We start from the raw sequence: 21964 nt of genomic DNA on the forward strand, positions 1-21964 counted from the left end.
TTACTTGTGACTAATAAATAAACTTTACTTGAATCCCCCTGACATTAAGGAGCAATTTCGCATGGACAATCCACCTCGCCCGCATCTTTGGAGTGTGGGAGGAAACCCACACAGACATGGGGAGAACGTACAAACTCCACACAGTCACCCAATGCTGGAATTGAACCTGGGTCTCTGGTGCTGTGAAGGAGCAGTGCTAACCACTGTGCCACCGTGCCCTGTTATAGTCATAGCTCGCTTGGAGAGAAAGATCAACTCTAAGGTAGGTCCATTCAAAAGTCTGATGGCAGCAGGGAAGAAGCTGTTCTTGAGTCTCAAGATCTTAATGATGAGGCGGCAGAGAAGGAAAGCAAAGGAAGCAAATCCTGCTCTCCGGATCTCACTAGGCGATAGGACACACGGCCTCATGTTCTCAAAGATCTGCGGGTGATGGAGAATCAGATAGTCACATGAAGACTTAGTGCAGAAACTCAGCACCTGGAGTAAATACACTCACAACATCCTGGTGCAATCCACAACCCGCCAATACAAGTTCAATTTACTCGAGAATATAATGGATTTTGTTACCTGCTTGTTACAGTGCTGCATTTATTTTATCTTTGCACTAGAAACACCGATGTAAAAAGCTACCTTGTATTTCACATTCACACACACACAGCAGAAAGCAAACCTAACTACTTTTAAAAGCAAATTACTGCGGATGCTGGAATCTGAAACCAAATTTTTCAGCATTTTCTCTTTTGGTTTCTAACTACTTCTAACTGCGGGGAATTGCCTGGAATATCAATGTTAAAATGTATCGCCAGATTAGTATGTAATAAGCATGACATTGCATGACAATTGGAATTTCTGAGCGGGACAGGTGAAGGGATCTGAACAAAATACGAGGCGTTGCTAACACTAACAGATCCTCATTCTGTTCAATCCTCACCTACTCAGTTCACTAAATGATATCAACATTATTCACTGTCCGAGAAGGAAACATGAACAAATATTGGTGGGGAAGGATATTGGCAATTAGTATAACTAATATTAGAAGATTTAACGCGGGACAATGTTCAGATGCATTATTTTGTTAATGTGTGTGGCATTTAGAGAATTAGATTTCAATAGGGAATTCATTAATTAGGACCTGGGTAGATTTCCGCAAGAGGGAATGGATATGCAGCCGTGCAAAATGCAGGAATTCATGAATACGAATAGAGTCTGCAAGAAATTGCATGAATTCTGACATTTCTTTTCACATTCTGTTTAATTCAGGCAGATATTGAGCGCTATCACCGCCAGTTCTGATGTGCAGTGTGGAAGTTTTGAGTGGATTCGCATTGCCAGCTCCTTGGGGGCGGGTTAGTGTGAAGCGAGCCCAATTTTTTGCAGCCAATGATCGCGAGGGGGTTTGGAGACTCCCTCTCTCTCTCTTAAATGTGGCTGCACGGAGTGGGGCAGCACTGGCACTGTCCTTTCTATGGAGCCGTCGGCAACCCCCGGAGCCTTTTGCATGAGTCGGGACATTGCCTGAAGGCGGAGATTGCAGTCACTGTCAACCCCGGGAAGAGAGGGGGGACAGAGGAGGTGAGTTTACCCCGAGTGAGGTGGATTCTGTGTGTGTGTCCAGCATCCTGATGCAGCTTGCTGACAGCTCTCACTGAACTGTAAAGCTTCCTTCTCCCTGTTGCTCTGTGTAGTATTCCCTCCTCTAACCCTCCATACCACTCTGTCCCTGCAAACCTCTCCCAGCACTGCTCACTCCTAACACCCCAGGCTCTTGTGGTGTGGGGACAGTATAGCCCCGCCGGGGTGTCTGCTATTTGCACCCAGCCTCCTGCTGAACAAGCTCAGAGGGACCAAACTGCTTTATTTTATTTTTGGCTGCCATTTGGAGTTTATACACAGACCGATTCGGCAGCACCGACCGTGGGGAAATATCCCACAACAGGCGGGCTCACTCTGCAGTGAGATGACACAAGATGAATTGTGTGGGAGAAGATACTGTACTGTTGGCCAATCTGTCCATTGGGTTAGGCTCAGAATGCGATGAGACTAACTTGTCCACCTGGGACAGCTCTGATAGTTGTGTCTCTCGGGGGGAGGGGCTGGATGTTTCTCTGTCTCAGTATAATCTCCAGCCATGTCCCGATCATTCATGGGGACTCACTAAAGTCAATGATCCGTGTGGCCTTCATCCCTTCTCCATTTACCAAATGGACTCCAAATACAGTCTGAACTCATCCACATTTTAACTTGTCCTAACTTTCTTTCTAAAGCTTTCTCTAATACTTCCCCAGTTCCGTGCTTGCTTCTAGGGCAGATGATGGGATAGTGGTATTGTCACTGGACTAGAAATCTGGAGAACCCGGGTGACATTCTGGGGGAGGCAGGTTCGAATCCCACCTTAACAAATAACGATATATGAATTCAATAACAATCTAATGATGACCATGAAACCAATTGTCTAAAAAAACCCACCTGGTTCACCAAACTCTTTTAGGGAGGGAAATCTCCTGACCTCATATGACTCCAGACCCACAGAAACGTGGTTGTTGGGGGAGGGGGCGAATTCTACCGTCCCGCCCGCCAGGGGAATCAGAGCGGGCGAGGGGTGGGGAAGGTCCGTTGACCTCGGGCGGGATTTTCCGGTTTCGGGGGCCAGCGAGGCCGGAAAATCCTCCCCTACATAATGTCCTTAGAGATGGGCAATAAATGCTGGCCCAGCCAGTGATCACAGTGAGAAGTCTCACAACACCAGGTTAAAGTCCAACCTGGAGATGCCGGCGTTGGACTGGGGTGAACACAGTAAGAAGTCTCACAACACAACACTGGGTTGGACTTTAACCTGGTGTTGTGAGACTTCTTACTGTGTTCACCCCAGTCCAACGCCAGCATCTCCACATCCCAGCCAGTGATGCCATGAATGAATTTTTAAAAATATTTGAAATGCCCCCATTTTACAGCTTTTCTCGAGTTGCTAAGCAATATCTTAACTTGGTTTTGTTCTCTCTCTCTCTCCCTCCCCCTGACAGTCGGCTTCCCCCTCGCTGGTAACGGGACCTTACGCTCAACAGCAACCACTGCCCTTGTAGAGACCACGCTTCAGAGACATGATGAGATTGCAAGATGCGGTGAGAATGACTCAAAGGTACAATCCAGATGAGTTAGTGTGCTTGCACATTTAAGCTTGTCTCATGTCGCCGCTGAGGGAGGGGAGGGAAGAGAGGGGGATTTGGGGGGGGGGGAATAGCAGAGACTGCAACACTTTTAAAGGGTGCAAATAAATCAGAGAAAGGGCTTCAGATTGCATGTCCAGGGGAAGCTCTCATAGGAATGGGGACAAGTGACACACACAGGAAAAGCAGTTCAGTCATACAAGCCCAAGGTCCAATTTCTGTATAATTTTTGTAAAATATCAGAACACACTACAAGAGTTCCCTGCTCTTTAAATGAATGATCTCTGAGATATTTACCTACAGCCATCATTTCATTCGCTCCACCACTCGTTCAGCTTTGAATGGTTCTTGCATGTAGAAAATACCGATGAAATATTTCGGACCTTTTATTTTGGTATTGCTGAAATGCTCCCCTCCCCATAAATATATCACAGAGTGTACACATTACTATTCTCAGCCTACCCCGCTTGCAGCCGAGTCTTCATGTCAAGCGCACTCAAAAGGAATAGTACAAATCACAGTCCATTATCTTTAATGCTGCAAGTAGTATTATACATATTAATGACACCCCATACAGTCTAATGAATGTTAATGCTCCCACACAAATTCTCCCACAACACACAATTCCAGCTCACTATTCTGTACCCATTCACAACTTCAGTATGGAGTACCAGCCCGCAGAGGGCCAAGATAAAATTAAGCATCTCTCCACTGGACTGAGGCAGTCACAGAACACATTAGGTATCAGAATGCCAGCACCTCTCTCTGTGAGCCGTGATGATAATTTTGGCAGCTCTTGTTAAGCAATCGCTTGCTGCATAATATAATGGCCAAAAAGCAACACAGATATCTGGCAACTATCTTAAAAAAGATTCTTGAGGCGATCGTTAAGGAGTCTGTGTTGATGATTAGTATGCTACTTTTATTTATGACGTTACAGCATAGCTCAGACGAATGAAAATACTGATTCCAATCCAGTTCTGTTAACTTTAAATTAATGCCATTAATGTTTTAATAAGTATTTACAGCCGTAATGTATTGTAATGTGGAATTCGTTCAAATAACAAACAAAACCACTGAAAACGCTGCTATTACTTGACATATACATGAATAACAATCAGTCTTCAAAATCAAAGTCAGCATTTGTTTCGCCAAAAACTTGTATTGGGGGAAATTCCCACCTGCCAATAATCTTGGAACTTTTATTCTAGCGTCCCTGAAATTAGATTTTTGATGTTAAATTGGGTAAGTTGTACAGCAGCGAATAGTCCCTTGCAAAACTGAATTCCCACCTGCTAATAATATTTCATGACCACAAGAAAATAAATGAAACTGCCTCAGTTATTTATTAGTATCAACCTCTTCACAACAATTCTGAAGTTCTTTTATTTCTGTGCGGTGGTCACACTCTCACACAAAGTCATCTACAAAAAAACACACACACACACATTTCAGAGCAACTTCCCAAATTTTGGTCAGAGGAATTTTGTTTCCCCCTTTTCCAATCTTACCTCATCGCTCTTTCCTCTATTGAGTAATTTTAAAGATTTCCAGAATCATATTTTTAATTTTGTTGCAGGGATCCTTGCACATTCTTCAAACCCCACATATTTCCTAAGGATCAGAAATCATTGTAGCTTGAAAAATTGCAATGTTGCTCGATACAAACACGGCACAGACACACACACATCAGATTCCTCATCCTTTTAGCTTGGGTAGAACTAGGAAGTAATATAGTTCAAATGGTATTTACATTATTGTTAAAAAGTATGAAGAAAATAATTTGATAATTGTGTGTTTTTGTGTGGGAAAATTTGTGTGGGAGCATTGACATTCATTAGACTGTATGGGGTATCATTAATATGTAGTTGCAATATTAAATATAGTGTTATTAATGGACTATTATTTATACTATTCCTATCAATAAGATTATGATTTGGTAATGTTATTGTAATATTTCACTATTATGGTGGTGCTTGCTGAATACTGTCGAGCAATTTACATTTTGTTATTACACCGTTGAATTAATATACATACTACTGTGGTCTTAAATGTATTGGGACGGCATAATTACAGTGTTGACTCTGTGAAGAGGAGTAGACTGTACTTTAAAGCTGAAAGTTAAATTGGACTGGGTTATGTTGTACGGTAGAATGAGCAGCGAATAGTCCCTTGGAAAATAATATTTGCTAGTCCCTTCTGCAAGTTACACAATCCCACTAACCTTAGTTAGTCTGCACAGCAAAATAGTTATCAGTCTGTTTAAATTGATTTCCATTTGTACTTTATATTAGGTACACACAAAATGATGTGTGGTAGTAATTTAAAAATCTTACGGTTGGTTGATCACTCAAACATTGTCCTCACGGCTTATCATTTTACCCTCGGTGCTTTGAAATTTCAGGTATCCATTATTTTTTATATGCATAAATAATTGGTTTTATCACACATTACACATCTGTAATATCATCAAAGTGGTGTTTTAGTATTTCTAGATTTGAAAAGCAATAATTTAAAGAAAATCTCTGGCTCTGAGTAAAGTATATTTATTAGTCACACGTGAGGCTTACATTAAACACTGCGATGAAGTTACTGTGAAACTCCCCTCGTCGCCACACTCCAGCGCCCAGAGTATGATGAATGAAGAAGACAAACTTTAAAGTGCATGGTTATATTAAATCTGTTGCTTTATTTTACTGTAAGGCCAGGACGGTGAAGTTTATATTTTTGGTATCATCTGCCAAAAAACAGTTCCCAGTTTCCAATTTTCATTGCCTCTTAGCAGCTAGTTAAGGAAACAGTTTGATTTTTTTGTGCAAAGTAGGGCTGTTTTAAAATATTCCCATTTGGTTTAAAGAAATGAGGATATAGATGATCAACTTCCTACCTGTATAAATAACTGGCTGCTCATGAAAAATCTTCCCATTTTCACTGTCATTCAAATATGTTACTCGGGGTCCAATTGCCTGTTTGAACTCAGGGTTGTTTTTAGATTGGGTTATTGACCTGCAATTCCATTTAACACCCCCCCCGACAGAAGGTTGAAACTATGCCGCAATGTTTCAGATTTTGACATTCATGCCTGCTTTCTGTTATTAGCTAAAACATTTAAACCTGAAGTTCCGGCTGTAAGACAAAAAAATGAGACAATACTTACATTACAGAGACATAGCAGAGCTTCAACATTTCTCAAAGTATTTCACACATGGAATACATCTGGATTGCAGTAATTTGCTAGGCAGGCAAATATATTTGTCTATCGTGATATAACCCAAATAATTCAGAAATTACAATGTAGCAGATTCCCCAAGATGGAGTGAAATGCCGATGCCACTGAAATACTAGCAGATTCTGGGGATAGAGTTACACCTGGGCTGCTCATTCATTCATCTTAAACTAATTTCAGCAACATGCCCTTCCCAGCTGTTGAGTCAGCATGGTGGCACAGAGGTTAGCACTGCTGTCTCACAGCGCCAGGGACCTGGGTTCGATTTCTGGCTTGGGTCACTGTCTGTGTGGAGTTTGCACATTCTCCCCGTGTCTGTGTGGGTTTCCTCCGGGTACTCTGGTTTCTTCTCACCGTCCAAAGATGTGTAGGTTAGGTGGATTGGCCATGATTAAATTCTCCTTCAGTGTACCCAAACAGGTGCCAGAGTGTGGCAACTAGGGGATTTTCATTGCAGTGTTAATGTAAGCCTACTTGTGACTAATAAATAAACTTTTAACTTTACTTTATTTACAAATGCAAGGAGCCTAAATGCCTGTTTTAAATAGTCTCCTAAAAATAGGCCCTTCCAAATTTAGCAATGGTTGGAGCCCTGGGCAGATTACGTGCAGGCTTTCCGACAGTTAAAGTGGTATGTGTTACGCCTACTTTATGCCAAAAACAAGCTCAATGCCTGCCAATTTCTACCAAACAATGTAGCATCAGAGCAGCAAAAATATTCTTTGAATCATCTCATAATCAAATAGCTAGAATAGCCTTCTTAATGGAGTCATACTCAACTTATTTATTCACTTGCAATAGTAATTGAGGATGATAATTTCAGTATTAACTCTCAGTGGACTGTAGTCTTTGGTGACTTCAAACAGCAATAAAGAAAGACCTTATCTCCTTTCCATAGTAAAATGTTTTCTCCAAAAGCTTGGAGATATTTTTCCCATTTATGTTAGTTTCCTCCCACTCTGTGCACCATTCCCTGGCTACCAAGGTAAGCAACTAGTCTGCTCCAGCATCTCTGCAATTACCGTTCAGAAGTTTCCCACTAGGAGGCGGGGATGAGTAGTGCCTGACATTTAGCCTCTGATTTTTCACTCTTGATTCAGAGATTCCCCTCATGATGCATATCATGGCAGGAATTCACCTTGTGAGGAATTTGAGAAAACCATATCTGGAGGGATTGTCTTATCAACAGGGAGCAAATGCTAAACCTTATTAATTCACCAAGATTATTCCTTTGCTTTGTTGTAAAATGGTCCATAGGATTCCCATTGACTTTGGGCATCCATAATTATTATTCACATGTGCAGAACAGGTCTTGTAGACAGAGAGAGAGAAAGGAAAGCACTGAAAAAAAACAAAGTGATGAGAGAAAGAGAAAACAGCAGTGACAAAAAGCCATGGCAAAGGGAAAAGAGCATTAAAAAGAGAGGGGAATGCAAAGAAATAAAAGCAAAAAGCTGGAGAGAATAAATAAAAGACAAGTGAAAAGCAAAAGAAGATCAGTACAATATATATCAAACTTTTATAAAGTAATACATTCCCTGCTCTGCTGATAACTTAATAGAATCCCGTCAGTACAGGGGGAGGCCATTCGGCCCATTGAGCCTGCACTGGCAACAATCCCAGCCAATTTAGCATAAGTGGCACAGTGGTTAGCACTTCTGCCTCACAGCGCCAGGGACCTGGGTTCAATTCTGGCCTCAGGTCACTGTCTGTGTGGATTTGCACATTCTCCCTGTGTCTGCGTGGGTTTCCTCCGGGTGCTCCGGTTTCCTCCCACGCTCCAAAGATGTGCGGGTTAATTGGTCATGATAAATTGCACCTTGGTGTCAGAGAGATTGTAAGGAGTCTAACAAGACCAGGTTAACGTCCAACAGGTTTATTTGGTAGCAAATGCCACCAGCTTTCGGAGCGCTGCTCCTTCGTCAGGTGAGTGGGAGTTCTGTTCACCTGACGAAGGAGCAGCGCTCCGAAAGCTAGTGGCGTTTGCTACCAAATAAACCTGTTGGACTTTAACCTGGTGTTGTTAGACTCCTTACTGTGTTTACCCCAGTCCAACACCGGCATCTCCACGTCAGAGAGATTAGCAGGGTAAATATGTGGGGATGCAGGGATAGGACTGTTGTCAGTGCAGGCTTGATGGGCCGAATGGACTCTTTCTGCACTGTCGGGATTATATGATTCTATGGCCAATCAACCCAACCCGCAAATCTTTGGACCATGGGAGGAAACTGGAGCACCCAAAGGAAACCCATGGAGAAACGGGGAGAACATGTAAACTCCACACAGTCACCCAAGGCTGGAATTGAACCTGGGTCCCTGGCGCTGTGAGGCAGCAGTGCTAACCAGTGTGCCACCGTGCTGCCCAAGTTGTTTCTCATTACATTAACATTTTTATTGACAATATATTTTTCAAAATGTTTACAATCTCTGGGACTAATTTAACAGCAATTGGGTAAAGTAGATTTTTTGTACCGCACACTGAAGCATCAAAAGTTGTCATCACCAATTTATGCCCCATTATTCAAAATTAAGGGCATTCACTAAGAATTGTAACTGACGTGTAGACACATATACTGTGCCTATACTTTTTCTTTTGAGTACTAGATTATTAGAATATGAAATAAATATATGAAATGTCTTTTAACATGTTGTATTGTGGCAAATGAGAGGAAATTAATATAAGGATAAACTGCTTAATTCTGTTTGCTTTGAGGATTAAATGAAACATACTTGGTCAGATGCCAAAATCCCATTTGCCAGTATACATGCATGCAGAAAATGACTGACTCATCAAGTGTCTAATTCTATTAGTAGCTTCAGGCAAACCTTTAATACTCATCATGTCCTGGTAGTGTATTATTTTAACACGATTACTTTTAATGTGAGTTATACATCTGTTTGTTAAAATGTACCGATTCTAGTGCCCGGTACTTAAAATTACAGATAATGTTCGTTTACAGTGAACAATATTTCTCTCTTTGCCAACCAGCAGTTTAAGAAATGTTTTTGTTTAACCAGATAATCTCACAGCCCGATAATGGGTAGATTTCGCTCTACAGAGAAACTGAATAACATGTGCTTTCACCCAAGGCTTCTTACATAACTTCCCAATCTTTTTTAAAAATTCATCCGTGGGTCATGGGTGTCGCTGGCTGGGACAGCATTTATTGCCCATCCCAAGTTGCCCTTGGAGGGCAGTTGAGAGTCAACCACATTGCTGTGGATCTGGAGTCACATGTTGGCCAGACCAGGTAAGGATGGCAGGTTTCCTTCCCTAAAGGACATTAGTAAATCAGATGGGTTTTTCCAACAATCGACAACGGTTTCATGGTCATCAGTAGATTCTTAATCCCAGATATTTTTGATTGAATTCAAATTCCGCCATCTGCCATGGCGGGATTCGAACCTGGGTCCGCAGAACATTAGCTGAGATTCATGGATTAATAGTCCAGCGATAATACCACTAGGTCATTGCCTCCCCTGAATCATAGTTGTATCATAAGGGGGGAAGGTAACTAGCAAAGGTTTGTCACAAACCTCCTAGTGACCAATCGGTTTAGCTCAGTTTGCTGGTTTGTAACTCAAGAGCGCGGGTTCAATTCCCGTAGCGATTGAGGTTATTCATGAAGGCCCCTCACCTGAGGTGTGGCGATCCTCAGATTAAATCACAAGTCAGCTCTCCCCTTCAAAGGGACGAGCAGCATATGGTCATCTGGGACTTTACATTTTAGTGACCAACATCACTGGTTATTGGCAGAAGGAAAATCTCCTTGTAGATACTGGTTGTTGTGGGGAGCTTGAAGAATTGGGGGGAATGCAAAATAGATTCTCTATTTCTTGTTTTGAATGTAAAATAACAGATTAACCTGCTGAATGTATCTGTATTTTTAGAATTGTAAGGACAACAAATTTCAGGAATTGACTTCGAGTTTAACTCTCAAAATTCTCCTAAACTTAATTAATATGACATGCACATCATAAATATTTTTTAGCATTTTGGTTTCAACAAGTAAATACAAGAGCAAACCTGGGACAAAACGTTCAACTTCAACAGTAAAATAATTGTTAGCACACCTAAGTTGAACCTTTCAGCTTTGTTTATTAACTGGACTTTGGTCCAATTATTTCTGTTTCCTGTCTCTTCTGGCTCCCCCTCTTCCCTTCCCCTTCATTCCTCTTCCCTTCATTTTTGTATATAAGGAAAAATGAAGTGATCTATATAACAGGCGATTGCTCTAATTTCAAATTTCCATCTGTAGAATATTATTTATTCCAACATTCATGATCCAAACTGAAATTAGAAAAGTCTTCTCTTTTTGGCTTTTTATTTGTGAATTTTATTCTCAGAATTGGCATGGTGCAGGTGGAGGCTATTTGGCCCATTGGGTGGCATTTAATGGCCTCGCTTGAGCGAGACCGGAAATTCCCGCCCATGGTCAATGGACATTTCTGTTGTCTGCCCCTCGCCCGCTCCGATTCCATGGCAGGCAAGGCGGTAGATTTCCAGCGATTGTATCTGCACTGGCTCTTCAAATGAAGAGTTCACTTAGTGCCATTCTCCCACCTTCTCCCAGTAACCCTGCATACTGTCAGTGAGGAGTTCATTCCCTTCTGAATGCTCAATAAGGTTAACCATTGTAGTGAAGGAGTTGGGACACACTTCCATCTCAGCAACCTTCTATCGGTATCATTGCTCTTGGGCAGTTATGTGTAGATGGCCGGGTAGAGCTCTTTCCATTTTGCTACAACACATGGTTTTAACTTGAAACAACCTACTACACCATGGCTATCTTTCCCATTCCAGCGTTCCTGTATATTCTTGGTGTGAAACTGGGGCTAAATATGGATGTTTTTGTGCTATGACCAATGCCAGAACATAGAAATCATAGAACCCCTACAGTGCAGAAAGAGGCCATTCGGACCATCCATTCTGCACTGATGCTCCAACAGAATATCTTACTCAGGCTCAACCTCCGCTCTGTCCCCATAATCCCATGCATTTACCCCACTAATTCCCTAACTTACACAAGGGGCAATTTAGCATGGCCAATCTGCCTAACCTGCACATTTCTGGACTGTGGGAGGAAACTGGAGCACCCGGAGGAAACCCACGCAGACACGGGGAAAATGAGCAAACTCCACACAAACAGTCACCCGAGACTGGAATCGAACCCGGGTCCCTGGCGCTGTGAGACAGCAGTGCCAACCAACCGACATATTCAATGAGGTTTGCAGCCAGCATTCAGAGAAAATTTTCATCCTCCTCAATAGTCTGGGCTAAATTGGAAATTGGGTCCAAACGATGAAAGGTCTGGACTCTGACGAAGGGTCATCCAGACTCGAAATGTTGGCTCGATTCTCCTTCCACAGACGCTGACAGACCTGCTGAGATTTTCCAGTATTTTCTCCTTTAATTGGCTTAAACACTTCATTTCGATCACTCTTTAATCTTCTAAAATTAAGGGACTGGAAGCCGAGGTAATCTTTAACCTTCATAAGTTAACCCTTTTAACCCTGATTCTAGTTCATTTTGTTTCCAATTCAGCAACTGTTGACATTTTCCAGGGAGAGAGGCCACGTGAATAACTATAATGGGAGCTGGAAATGTACACAAGTACCTGTGGGATACTTTTCTGAGGTTCAGACAGAGTAAAGAGCACTTTGCTCTGCTTTCGGTTAAGCTATTTCGGATGGTCTTTTAATGATGAAATTGGAAAACTAAGCTGTGTTTCTGTCTCTAACACTGGGTGTGACATGTGCCTATAGGAAAAAAAGGGGATAAATTTGCATAAATATTCATACCCATAAAAAGACCCATTCATAAGGGTAATAAGTTTAGTGGGAGGTGATGGCCTAGTGGTATTATCGCTAGACTATTAATCCAGAAACTCAGCTAATGTTCTGGGGACATGGGTTCGAATCCCAACACAGCAGATGGGTGGAATTTGAATTCAATAAAAAATATCTGGAATGAAGAATCTACTGATGACCATGAAACCATTGTCGATTATCGGAAAAACCCATTTGGTTCACCAATGTCCTTTAGGGAAGGAAATCTGCTGTCCTTACCGGGTCTGGCCGACATGTGACTCCAGAGCCACAGAAATATCTGAAATGACTGGGCAAGACATTCAGTTCATGGGCAAATGCTGACCAATGAGCAATGCCCATGGCCCACAAATTTAAAACAAAGTATAATAGACCCAAACAGTCGGCTAATTTAAGCCATTGATTTAAAATGAAGCAACTGTTTGTAATCTAGGGCTGAAATGCAAATCGTTGCTATGATATCCTACTAACGTTAATACTTGTCCGCTGAATCTGGTGAACTTTCATGTCACTTTCTATCTTTAAACACTGAACGAAAAGCTAATCGTCAAGAAGGGTTTTAAATAGGTTAAGGATTTTACAACATTTAGCAAACTCAAAAACCATATGACATGTCAGAAGTCAGAAAATATATTTCAATATATTATCCTGCAGTTGTTTGGATAGGAAGGTGTTATGTGGACTTGTAATACACTCCATTCAGAGTCACTGCATAGGCCCACTTGAAATGATGTGTAATTGAAAACAATAAGTAGTTTAAGAGGGTAATAAATTTCTTTCTAACACATCTGGAATGTATCTTCCATTGAAGTCAATCAGAGCACAAGGGGGCAATAAATACATGCACTGCCCTGGGCAATACATGTTTTGCACACGTAGATCTCTCCAACCGAGTTCTCTTACGAAACACTTTCACTAACTCATACGATTTCTGAATGATTTCTTACCATATATGTTGATCGAGTACACAGTGACAAACTACAGCTTGTGTTTGAAATAAATACTATTCATGATAAAGGAGGCAATAGATTTTCTTGAAAAACAGCGAATCCGTTTTCGCTTGTTAGAAGATTACTCAATTGCTGGAAATAGCACGAAACAATCCAAGTTTGACATTGACGGTGCTGGGATGTTTCTGTAATTTTAAATTTAATAATCAGAATATCTCAGCTTCTGTTTCTTTCCTTCCCTTTGACAAAAGTTAGTACCTCTTAATCTTTTGACTATAAGTCTAAGGAAGGTGTAGAAGGGGACGAGGGAGTTAATTTTCTCTCCTCTCAGATAAACAGCAATGACTAGGAAAACGTACCACCCCCATTCAGGATTAAAAAAAACAACTGTAACTCAAAACCACAATTCCAACTGGGATCATCTATACATCAGTGATCACCACAGCGGCTTTGTGAACAATGCTTTGATGTTTTGAAAAATAGATTTAATCCTTATTTTACTGTAAGAACTTTTAATTAACCAGAGTCTTAAGTGGGTGACTTGATTGAGTACATTATAACCCTTTGACAATTTGTCAGAGTCCCAGGATGAACACCAGGCAATAACTTTGAAACGAACATCAGCTACTGGACTGCTGATGAATATTAAAAAGAACAGGGGCAACGGTGGAAAATATTTACATATCTGGCATTGTGTTTGGCACAATTATTATATTTGGGAACCCTGTACTCTTCATACATTAGTAAGCTTAATGAAAACTGTACCCCTGTAACAAACGTTCCTACATTATAGATGGTTGATTCCATTAAAAACCCTATAAGTCATAAAGATGAAAATGGACAATGTAGACTGTTTGGAAAATCAAAATAATCTTTTCACAGAAGATTGACTTCTCAAGCATCTAATTGTATCTTGAACAGTGTAAGAGTTTTTGCATCCACTTTCCTGAATGGATCCCTTCCCTATATTAAATTTTCTTTGGATAAAGGATTGCTTCCTGACATCAAAATGTTTGGCCTGATCAAAGATATCATGTGTTTAGACGGCATGGTGGTACAGTGGTTAGCACTGCTGCTTCACAGCACCAGGGACCCGGGTTTGATTCCAGCCTCGGGTCACTGTTTGTGAGGAGTTTGCACATTCTCCCCGTGTCTGCGTGGGTTTCCCCCGGGTGCTCCAGTTTCCTCTCACACTCCAACGATGTGTAGGTTAGGTGGATTGACCATGTTAAATTGTCCTTTAGTGTCCAAAGATGTGCAGGTTTGGTGGATTAGTCATGATAAATTACCCCGCAGTGTCCAAGGATGTGTAGGTTAGGTGGATTAGCCATGGTATATGCGCAGAGTTATGGGAACAGGGCGGGGGCCTGGGTGAGATGCTCTTTCGGAGAGTCAGTGCTGGCATCAATGGGTCAAATGGCCCCCTTGTGCACTGTAGGGATTCTTTGATCTAATGCAGAAATGCAAGACTTGTTTTAAAAGGTCTGAGCACACTACATTGAGATTTCCTCATGTTCAGCAGTATTGTAATCACACATTCGAAGGAAGGCTTTTGAATTCTGTGACATACAAGAATGAGAAAATGATCCTCAAAATATTTTTCAATTTAGCAGGGGATGATTTTAACTTGGGAGGATCAATATACTAAACACCCTCTTCCGAAAACAGTAATTTCCTTCCAATTGTTTAAGACTCAGTTGACTGTGACTGACAGCAATAGTTTGAGTTCCAGACAAACAGAACTGTATTTAGATTGATAGGCTCATGTCTGACTGCAACTATCACAGTTTTATTCAGTTAGTATGCCTGGATATAGGGGTCGATGTAGCCCTCTCCCCAATAAGTGGTACATAAACATTTCAGAAGCACGGCAGAGGGAATCACTACTTTCTCAACATTTAGATTGCAGAAACTCTCAGCATTTTGTAAACCAGGTTTGACACCATACCAAATTTATACACCATGCAGCATCAAATCAAAGCATTACAAGACTATCCCGCCAGAGAGTCTCATTTCTACTTAAGTCTGGAGCCAGTTCAGGCAAAGACTCCAGCCTTACACTGTCAGTTTAGTGTTGGTAGGAAAAAGATCGTAAACTTATAGTGCAAGCACATCCACTGAGAATAGGACTTTGATTTTTTAGAATTTGATTTGATTTATTATTGTCACATGTATTAGTATGCAGTGAAAAGTATTGTTTCTTGCACGCTATGCGGACAAAGCATGCCGTTCATAGAGAAGGAAACGAGAGAGTGCAGAATGTAGTGTTGCAGTCATAGCTATGGTGTAGAGAAAGATCAACTTAATGCAAGGTAGGTCTGATGGCAGCTGGGAAGAAGCTGTTCTTGAGTCGGTTGGCACGTGACCGAATCAAGGACTTAAGGACTAGCCAAGACTGCATATAGTGGTCAAAGCTGGAGCTCACCGCCCCTGTTCATAGAATCACAGAATCCCTACAGTGCAGAAAGATGCCATTCGGCCCATCGAGTCTACACCGACTCTCTGACACAGCATCTTATCACCTCCCACCCAATCCGCCTAACCTACACATTCTTGGGACACTAAGGGGCAATTTAGCATGGCCAATCCACCTAACCTCCATATCTTTGGAGTGTGGGAGGAAACCGGAGCACCCGGAGGAAACCCATGCTGACATGGGGAGAACATGCAAACTCCAGACAGATGGACACTCAAGGCTAGAATTGAACCTGGGTCCCTGGCACTGAGATGTAGCAGTGCTAACCACTGTGCCACTGTGCCACCCTTTACTTAAGCAAAACAAGAGCCAATTTTGGAGATCATCATCCCGTGCTGAAAGAACATGTGGAAGATGTCTACCCTGATATTGGATTGGGCTCGTATTCAAGTGTCCTTGCCAGTCATTTGAAACACGTGTTTGCAAATTACAGAAGCTTGATCCAATTGGGAATCTCCAGCAACCACTGTGGGCTAAACAATGGCGACCACCTAAAGTCTAACTTGTTCAGAGAAAAGGAAAAATGAAATGTGGAGCCAGGAACAGCAGAAATATTCCTCCGGTACCATGTATACCACTGAGCCATCCTTCCGCTTGCATCCCCCACTGTTGCTAATCCTATCTTGGGACTTATCTTTGAGCCGTTGCCAATTTTAAAAAATGGGTAAGCTCTCTGCACAGGTGTAATCAGCATTTGTTACATACGCAAGCAATGTTATTGAGGCTTTAGGTCCAATTTTGGATCCGCCATGGGACTCCTTGTTGAGGCAGTGGCGACATGGGCAGTATATCCATTTCTACCTCAGAAATAGGCTAGAAGCCTATTTACTCTAGATCTGGGACTTAATAGAGGAAGACAAGGTTTTATTACAAAATAAAACAGCAGTTTTGTGAAAATAGACATTAACCCATATATATTTACATTTGACATGGTTAAAATCCAATGATCGTTGCTTCAGATGCGCTCATGTATTATTTATGAGATAACTTTTTTTTGGGTAAAGGCTAATATGTATTTGAGTTCAGCTGAAGCCAGTAATATATTAAAAATAGCAGTTTAGCAAAACTGTGTGAGTATTGTGATAATAGACTACATGTCAGTGATTTGATTTATTATTGTCACACGTATTAGCACACAGTGAAAAGTATTGTTTCTTGTGCGCTATGCAGACAAAACATACCGTTCATAGAGAAGGAAACGAGAGAGTTCAGAAGGTAGTGTTACAGTCATAGCTAGGGTGTAGAGAAAGATCAACTTAATGAGAGGTAGGTCCATTCAAAGGTCTGACAGCAGCGGGGAAGAAGCTGTTCTTGAGTCGATTGGCACGTGACCTCAGACTTTTGTATCTTTTTCCCGACGGAAGAAGGTGGAAGAGAGAATGTCCAGGGGCATGGGGTCCTTAATTATGCTGGCTACTTTGCCGAGGCAGCGGGAAGTGTAGACAGAGTCAATGGATGGGAGGCTGGTTTGCGTGATGGATTGGGCTACATTCACGACCTTTTGTAGTTCCTTGCAATCTTGGACAGAGCAGGAGCCATACCAAGCTGTGATACAACCAGAAAGAATGCTTTCTATGGTGCATCTGTAAAAGTTGATCTCAATGATGAATTATCTTCGCTCTTCATTTATGATGTGTTTGAAAATCATCAGATGTGGAAATTAAGCTGAGGTGAGCCAATATTGTATACAATCATAAATATTTAGGTTGTGTTTTGTTGAAAGGGGATTGGTCCAGGAATTACATCTTTCTCTCAAGAACAATCAAGAATTACACCAATCTATGGAACAAAACAAAATACACAATAGTTACAATGGATGTATCATTAAATGGATGCTATTAGCACAATTCTCAGCCTTTATCATCACTATTTACATTCCCTTTGTATTTTTGTCCATGCCATCCCCATTAATTGCACCACCCCCTGTATAAATCTTGTCTGATTTTCCATGTCTTCAGCTCTGATGAAGGGTCATCCAGACTCGAAATGTTAGCCCTATTCCCTCTCCACAGATGTTGTCAGACCTGCTGAGATTTTCCAGCATTTTCTGTTTTTGTTTCAGATTCCAGCATCCGCAGTAATTTGCTTTTATTATTAAATACATTCTGTGTTCTTTCCCCAGGATGACCCGAACTCTGTGTGCTCTGTGCATTGTCCTGTTCCTGTGGGGCTTTCTGTTGGGTACCACTGAGGGAGCTGGGAAGAAGAGGAATCGGAGCTCCCAAGGGGTGATCCCCTCCCCAGACAAGGGGCAGCCCAACGACTCGGAGCAGTCGGGGAACCGGAGTAACGTGGACGAGGTCTTGGAGTCAAGTCACGAGGCACTCCATGTCACTGAGAGGAAGTACCTGAAACGGGACTGGTGCAAAACGCAGCCCCTGAAGCAGACCATCCATGAAGAAGGTTGCAACAGCCGCACCATCATAAATAGGTTCTGCTATGGCCAGTGTAATTCGTTTTACATACCCAGGCATGTCCGCAAGGAGGAAGGCTCCTTCCAGTCCTGTTCTTTCTGCAAGCCCAAAAGGTTCACCACTATGACAGTCACCCTCAACTGTCCCGATCTGCAGCCAACAATTAAGAAGAAAAGAATTCAGAGAGTTAAACAGTGCCGTTGTATTTCCATAGACCTCAACTGACACAACAAAGCCACTACTAACATAACTCAGCAACTTACCATCTAATATTCCCTAGGCAAAAATACTGGGACATGCACAGTTACACATGTCTGTATCCTCCATTACCTTTATTTGTTCAAGGAGTTGGATTGGAAACCAAGCCCCCTAAGTAGATAATTTCCACTGTGTGGAATGTGAATAGTCAGAGAGAAGGATATGAATATTTAAGTAATTATTTCAAAGCTTTTTGTTCAGAAAGTTATGGGTATTTAATAATTAATTTCTGTTTCAGTGAGAGAGCCTGTGTTCTGCATAATTCTGCCCATAATGTTACACGGTCGACCTTGAGGGAGGTAATTTTGGCATTGATAAAACTCACCGATGTTAATTAAAACCATTCCACACTAGATGAAAGCGATGGCCCAGTGGTATTACCGCTAGACTATTAATCCAGAAACTCAGCTAACATTCTGGGGACCCGGGTTTGAATCCCGCCACAGCAGATGGTGGAATTTGAATTCAATCAAAAATATCTGGAATTAAGAATCCACTGATGACCATGGAACCATTGTCGATTGTCAGAAAAACCCATCTGGCTCACTAATGTCCTTCAGGGAAGGAAATCTGCCGTCCTTACCCGGTCTGGCCTACATGTGACTCCAGAGCCACAGCAATGTGGTTGACTCTCAACTGCCCTCTGAACAAGGGCATCTAGGGACGAGCAATAAATGCTGGCCAGCCAGCGAGGCCCATGTCCCATGAGTCAATAACACAAAATATATCGTCAGCATCCTGAAATTAAAAGATAGATGAACTCACAAAAGTATCATAGATCATAGAAACCCTACAGTGCAGAAAGAGGCCATTTGGCCCATCGAGTCTGCACCGATCACAATCCCACCCAGGCCCTACCCCTACATATTTACCCACTAATCCCTCTAACCTACACATCTCAGGACACTAAGGGGCAATTTTAGCATGGCCAATCAACCTAACCCGCACATCTTTGGACTGTGGGAGGAAACCGGAGCACCCGGAGGAAACCCACACAGACAAGAGGAGAATGTGCAAACTCCATACAGACAGTGACCCAAACCGAGAATCGAACCAAGGTCCCTGGAGCTGTGAAGCAGCAGTGCTAACCACTGTGCTACCGTGCCGCCCAGTAGTTTATTTAGGAATTTGCAGATTGTTCTCACTTGTGCTTTCATTGGTTTGCATTAGGAGTTTGTTGGTGTCGGAAAACCAACCAGCCCAGGCAAAGATCCACATTCTCACATACACTTCTGCTCTCTGCTCCTGAGGAGAACCATTGCATTTGACTGTTGCGACTGGCTGCATTTTTAGCATGATCTGTAACTGACCACTGAATGTGTCCAGTAGTTTTAGACTCCAAACTGAAAAGCAGCATCATTGGCAAACCACTTTGCACCACTAAATATCCAGTGCAATCTGTTGTAAAGGCATTGATCAACAGGCAGTTTTAATGTGCAGATTGCAAAAGCTCTTATGTATATAACCCACACTAAACACACAAACTATGGGAAAGAGCTTTATGGTAATTGATTGTAGCAGGGCTGGTCGGTCGTACATCCTTTATATAACTTGCCTGATCTTCATTCTATTTTAATGGATGCAATGAATATTGGGTAGGCTCTATAAACGTTATGTGATTCACTATTGCTGTACATTACTACACTGATGGGGAGGACAGGGATCTGTTCCTATGTATCATCCAATATCAGTTATCCTTAAATGTCTAAATTCTCCCTTTGGGTGTGTTTTAACTTTAATTTTATTGAGATACTTGAAAAATGTCCTTACACAGAACAAATAAAGAGCAAAATGTGGTAACTACTGCCACAATAATAAAATGCAACTGTATTTTGGCTTTTTATTTGATGCCCTTAGCAGAAGGAGATATTCTACTTGTCGTTTGTCATTGTAAATTTTCTTTTTCATTTACTCCTGTTAAATATTAGAATTCTGGGGCAAACAGTCAGAACAATGGTGAGTACAATTCACTGGAGCACCAGTGCATGGTGTCACAGGTCTGCGGGATGTGGATTCCCGTCTCTAAAACTCCACATTATTGATATCCTCATTTTAACTAAGTTACTGTGAGGAGGCGAGGAAGAGAATCCAGCAGTTCCCTCGCAGTGGGAGTGTGAGTCAGTCTCATGCTTGTTTCATGCTGAAAACAGTACACCTTAGAACACCTCACTTGTTCTCTCAGATATACTTAACACAACACCTGGAGACTCTGTGAAAAGAGTTGAGAAACACTTGGTGAATGACAGAAGTTAGATTTGCAGATGATAAAGTATTTGTAGCAAGGCCAGAGGATGGATTACAAGAATTAATGGATTAGACGAGTAACAGCAGGCACGAATTTTGGAATGAAAGACAACATTAGCAAAAGTGATCCATATCACAAAATCACCAAGACACATTCATATTTTCATAGAAAAGAACAGGTACAAGAATTCATGTATTTAGGAAGGATTTCTGCAGACAGAAAGTGCAACAAAGAAATAAGAACAAGGATAGCAATGGGAAAGGCACAGAAACAGAAGATGCTGGAAAATCTCAGCAGATCTGACAGTATCTGTGGAGAGAGAGTAGAGTAAGAAGTCTCACAACACCAACTTAAAGTCCAACAGGTTTATTTGGCAGCACAAGCTTTCGGAGTCTCAGGCTCCTTCTTCAGGTGAGGTATTTCACTCACCTGAAGAAGGAGCCTGAGACTCTGAAAGCTCGTGCTGCTAAATAAACCTGTTGGACTTCAACCTGGTGTTGTGAGACTTCTTACTGTGCTTACCCTAGTCCAACGCTGGCATCTCCACATTAGAGAGAATAGAGCCAATGTTTCGAGTCTGAATGACCCTTTATCAGAGTCCAGATTCGAAACGTTGGCTCTATTCTTTCTCCACAGATGCTGTCAGACCTGCTGAGATTTTCCAGCATTTTCTGTTTTTGTTTCAGATTCCAGCATCCGCAGTGTTTTATTTTTATCAATGGAAAAGCACACTCGGTAAGAGACAGTTGCTAATCAGAAAGCTGCATCAACAACTCAACAAGTGACTTATAAAGAGCTTGATTTAGAGTGATGCTTTGTGGAGATGCGAGACTTAGACCTGACGGAAAGAGGAGCCCGACTTGTTAAATAACTTTGAAATGCAGGTTTGGAAGAGAATGGAAAGGTTCAGTTGGATAGAAAAGAAATATCAAATGTTAAAGTGCTGAGGAGAGTGAATGAGCAAAAGATATTTGCTTGCGTAATTAGGAACAGAGTCTGGGTAAAGCACATCGTAACAGGAAAGGGAATAGTAAGAGACATCTGGAGGATAGATTTCATGGACAAAGAGGGTGAGGAAGGAAGAGAATATCAATTTTGGATTGAAGGAAGTTTTTGGAAAATGAGAAGACTGGCACAGGACAGGGAGACATGGAACAACTACTATAAGCAAACCCCCTGCCTTCAGGCAGAATGCACTAAATGACAAAAACAAAGTAAAAACAAGAGTTGGCGATGAACAATGAGTTTTTTGGTAATAGCAGAGAGGTCTTTATTTTAAAATAAAAGTATTGAGTTGTCTATGCTTCACTTCAAAATAAAAGCTACGCAATCCTGTGCACCAGTCTTCACTTAGGTAAGAATGCTCTCAAATCTGTGATCTCGGCATGACAGAATAGGCTAT

The 21964-nt window shown here is 41.7% G+C and overlaps 1 protein-coding gene across 1 annotated transcript; it reads left to right on the plus strand.

The window, feature by feature from the left end:
- The first annotated feature begins 1466 nt into the window (after positions 1-1466).
- On the plus strand, positions 1467-20125 carry LOC144506798 (gremlin-1-like). Its single transcript, XM_078233158.1, has 3 exons — positions 1467-1572; positions 3021-3136; positions 17768-20125. The coding sequence occupies exons 2-3, from the start codon at positions 3099-3101 to the stop codon at positions 18282-18284; spliced, it is 555 nt and encodes a 184-aa protein (XP_078089284.1). The 5' UTR covers positions 1467-1572; positions 3021-3098; the 3' UTR covers positions 18285-20125.
- The last annotated feature ends 1839 nt before the right edge of the window (positions 20126-21964 follow it).

Source organism: Mustelus asterias, chromosome 18 (assembly GCF_964213995.1).
Source record: "Mustelus asterias chromosome 18, sMusAst1.hap1.1, whole genome shotgun sequence".
In the NCBI taxonomy this organism is placed as follows: Eukaryota; Metazoa; Chordata; class Chondrichthyes; order Carcharhiniformes; family Triakidae; genus Mustelus; species Mustelus asterias.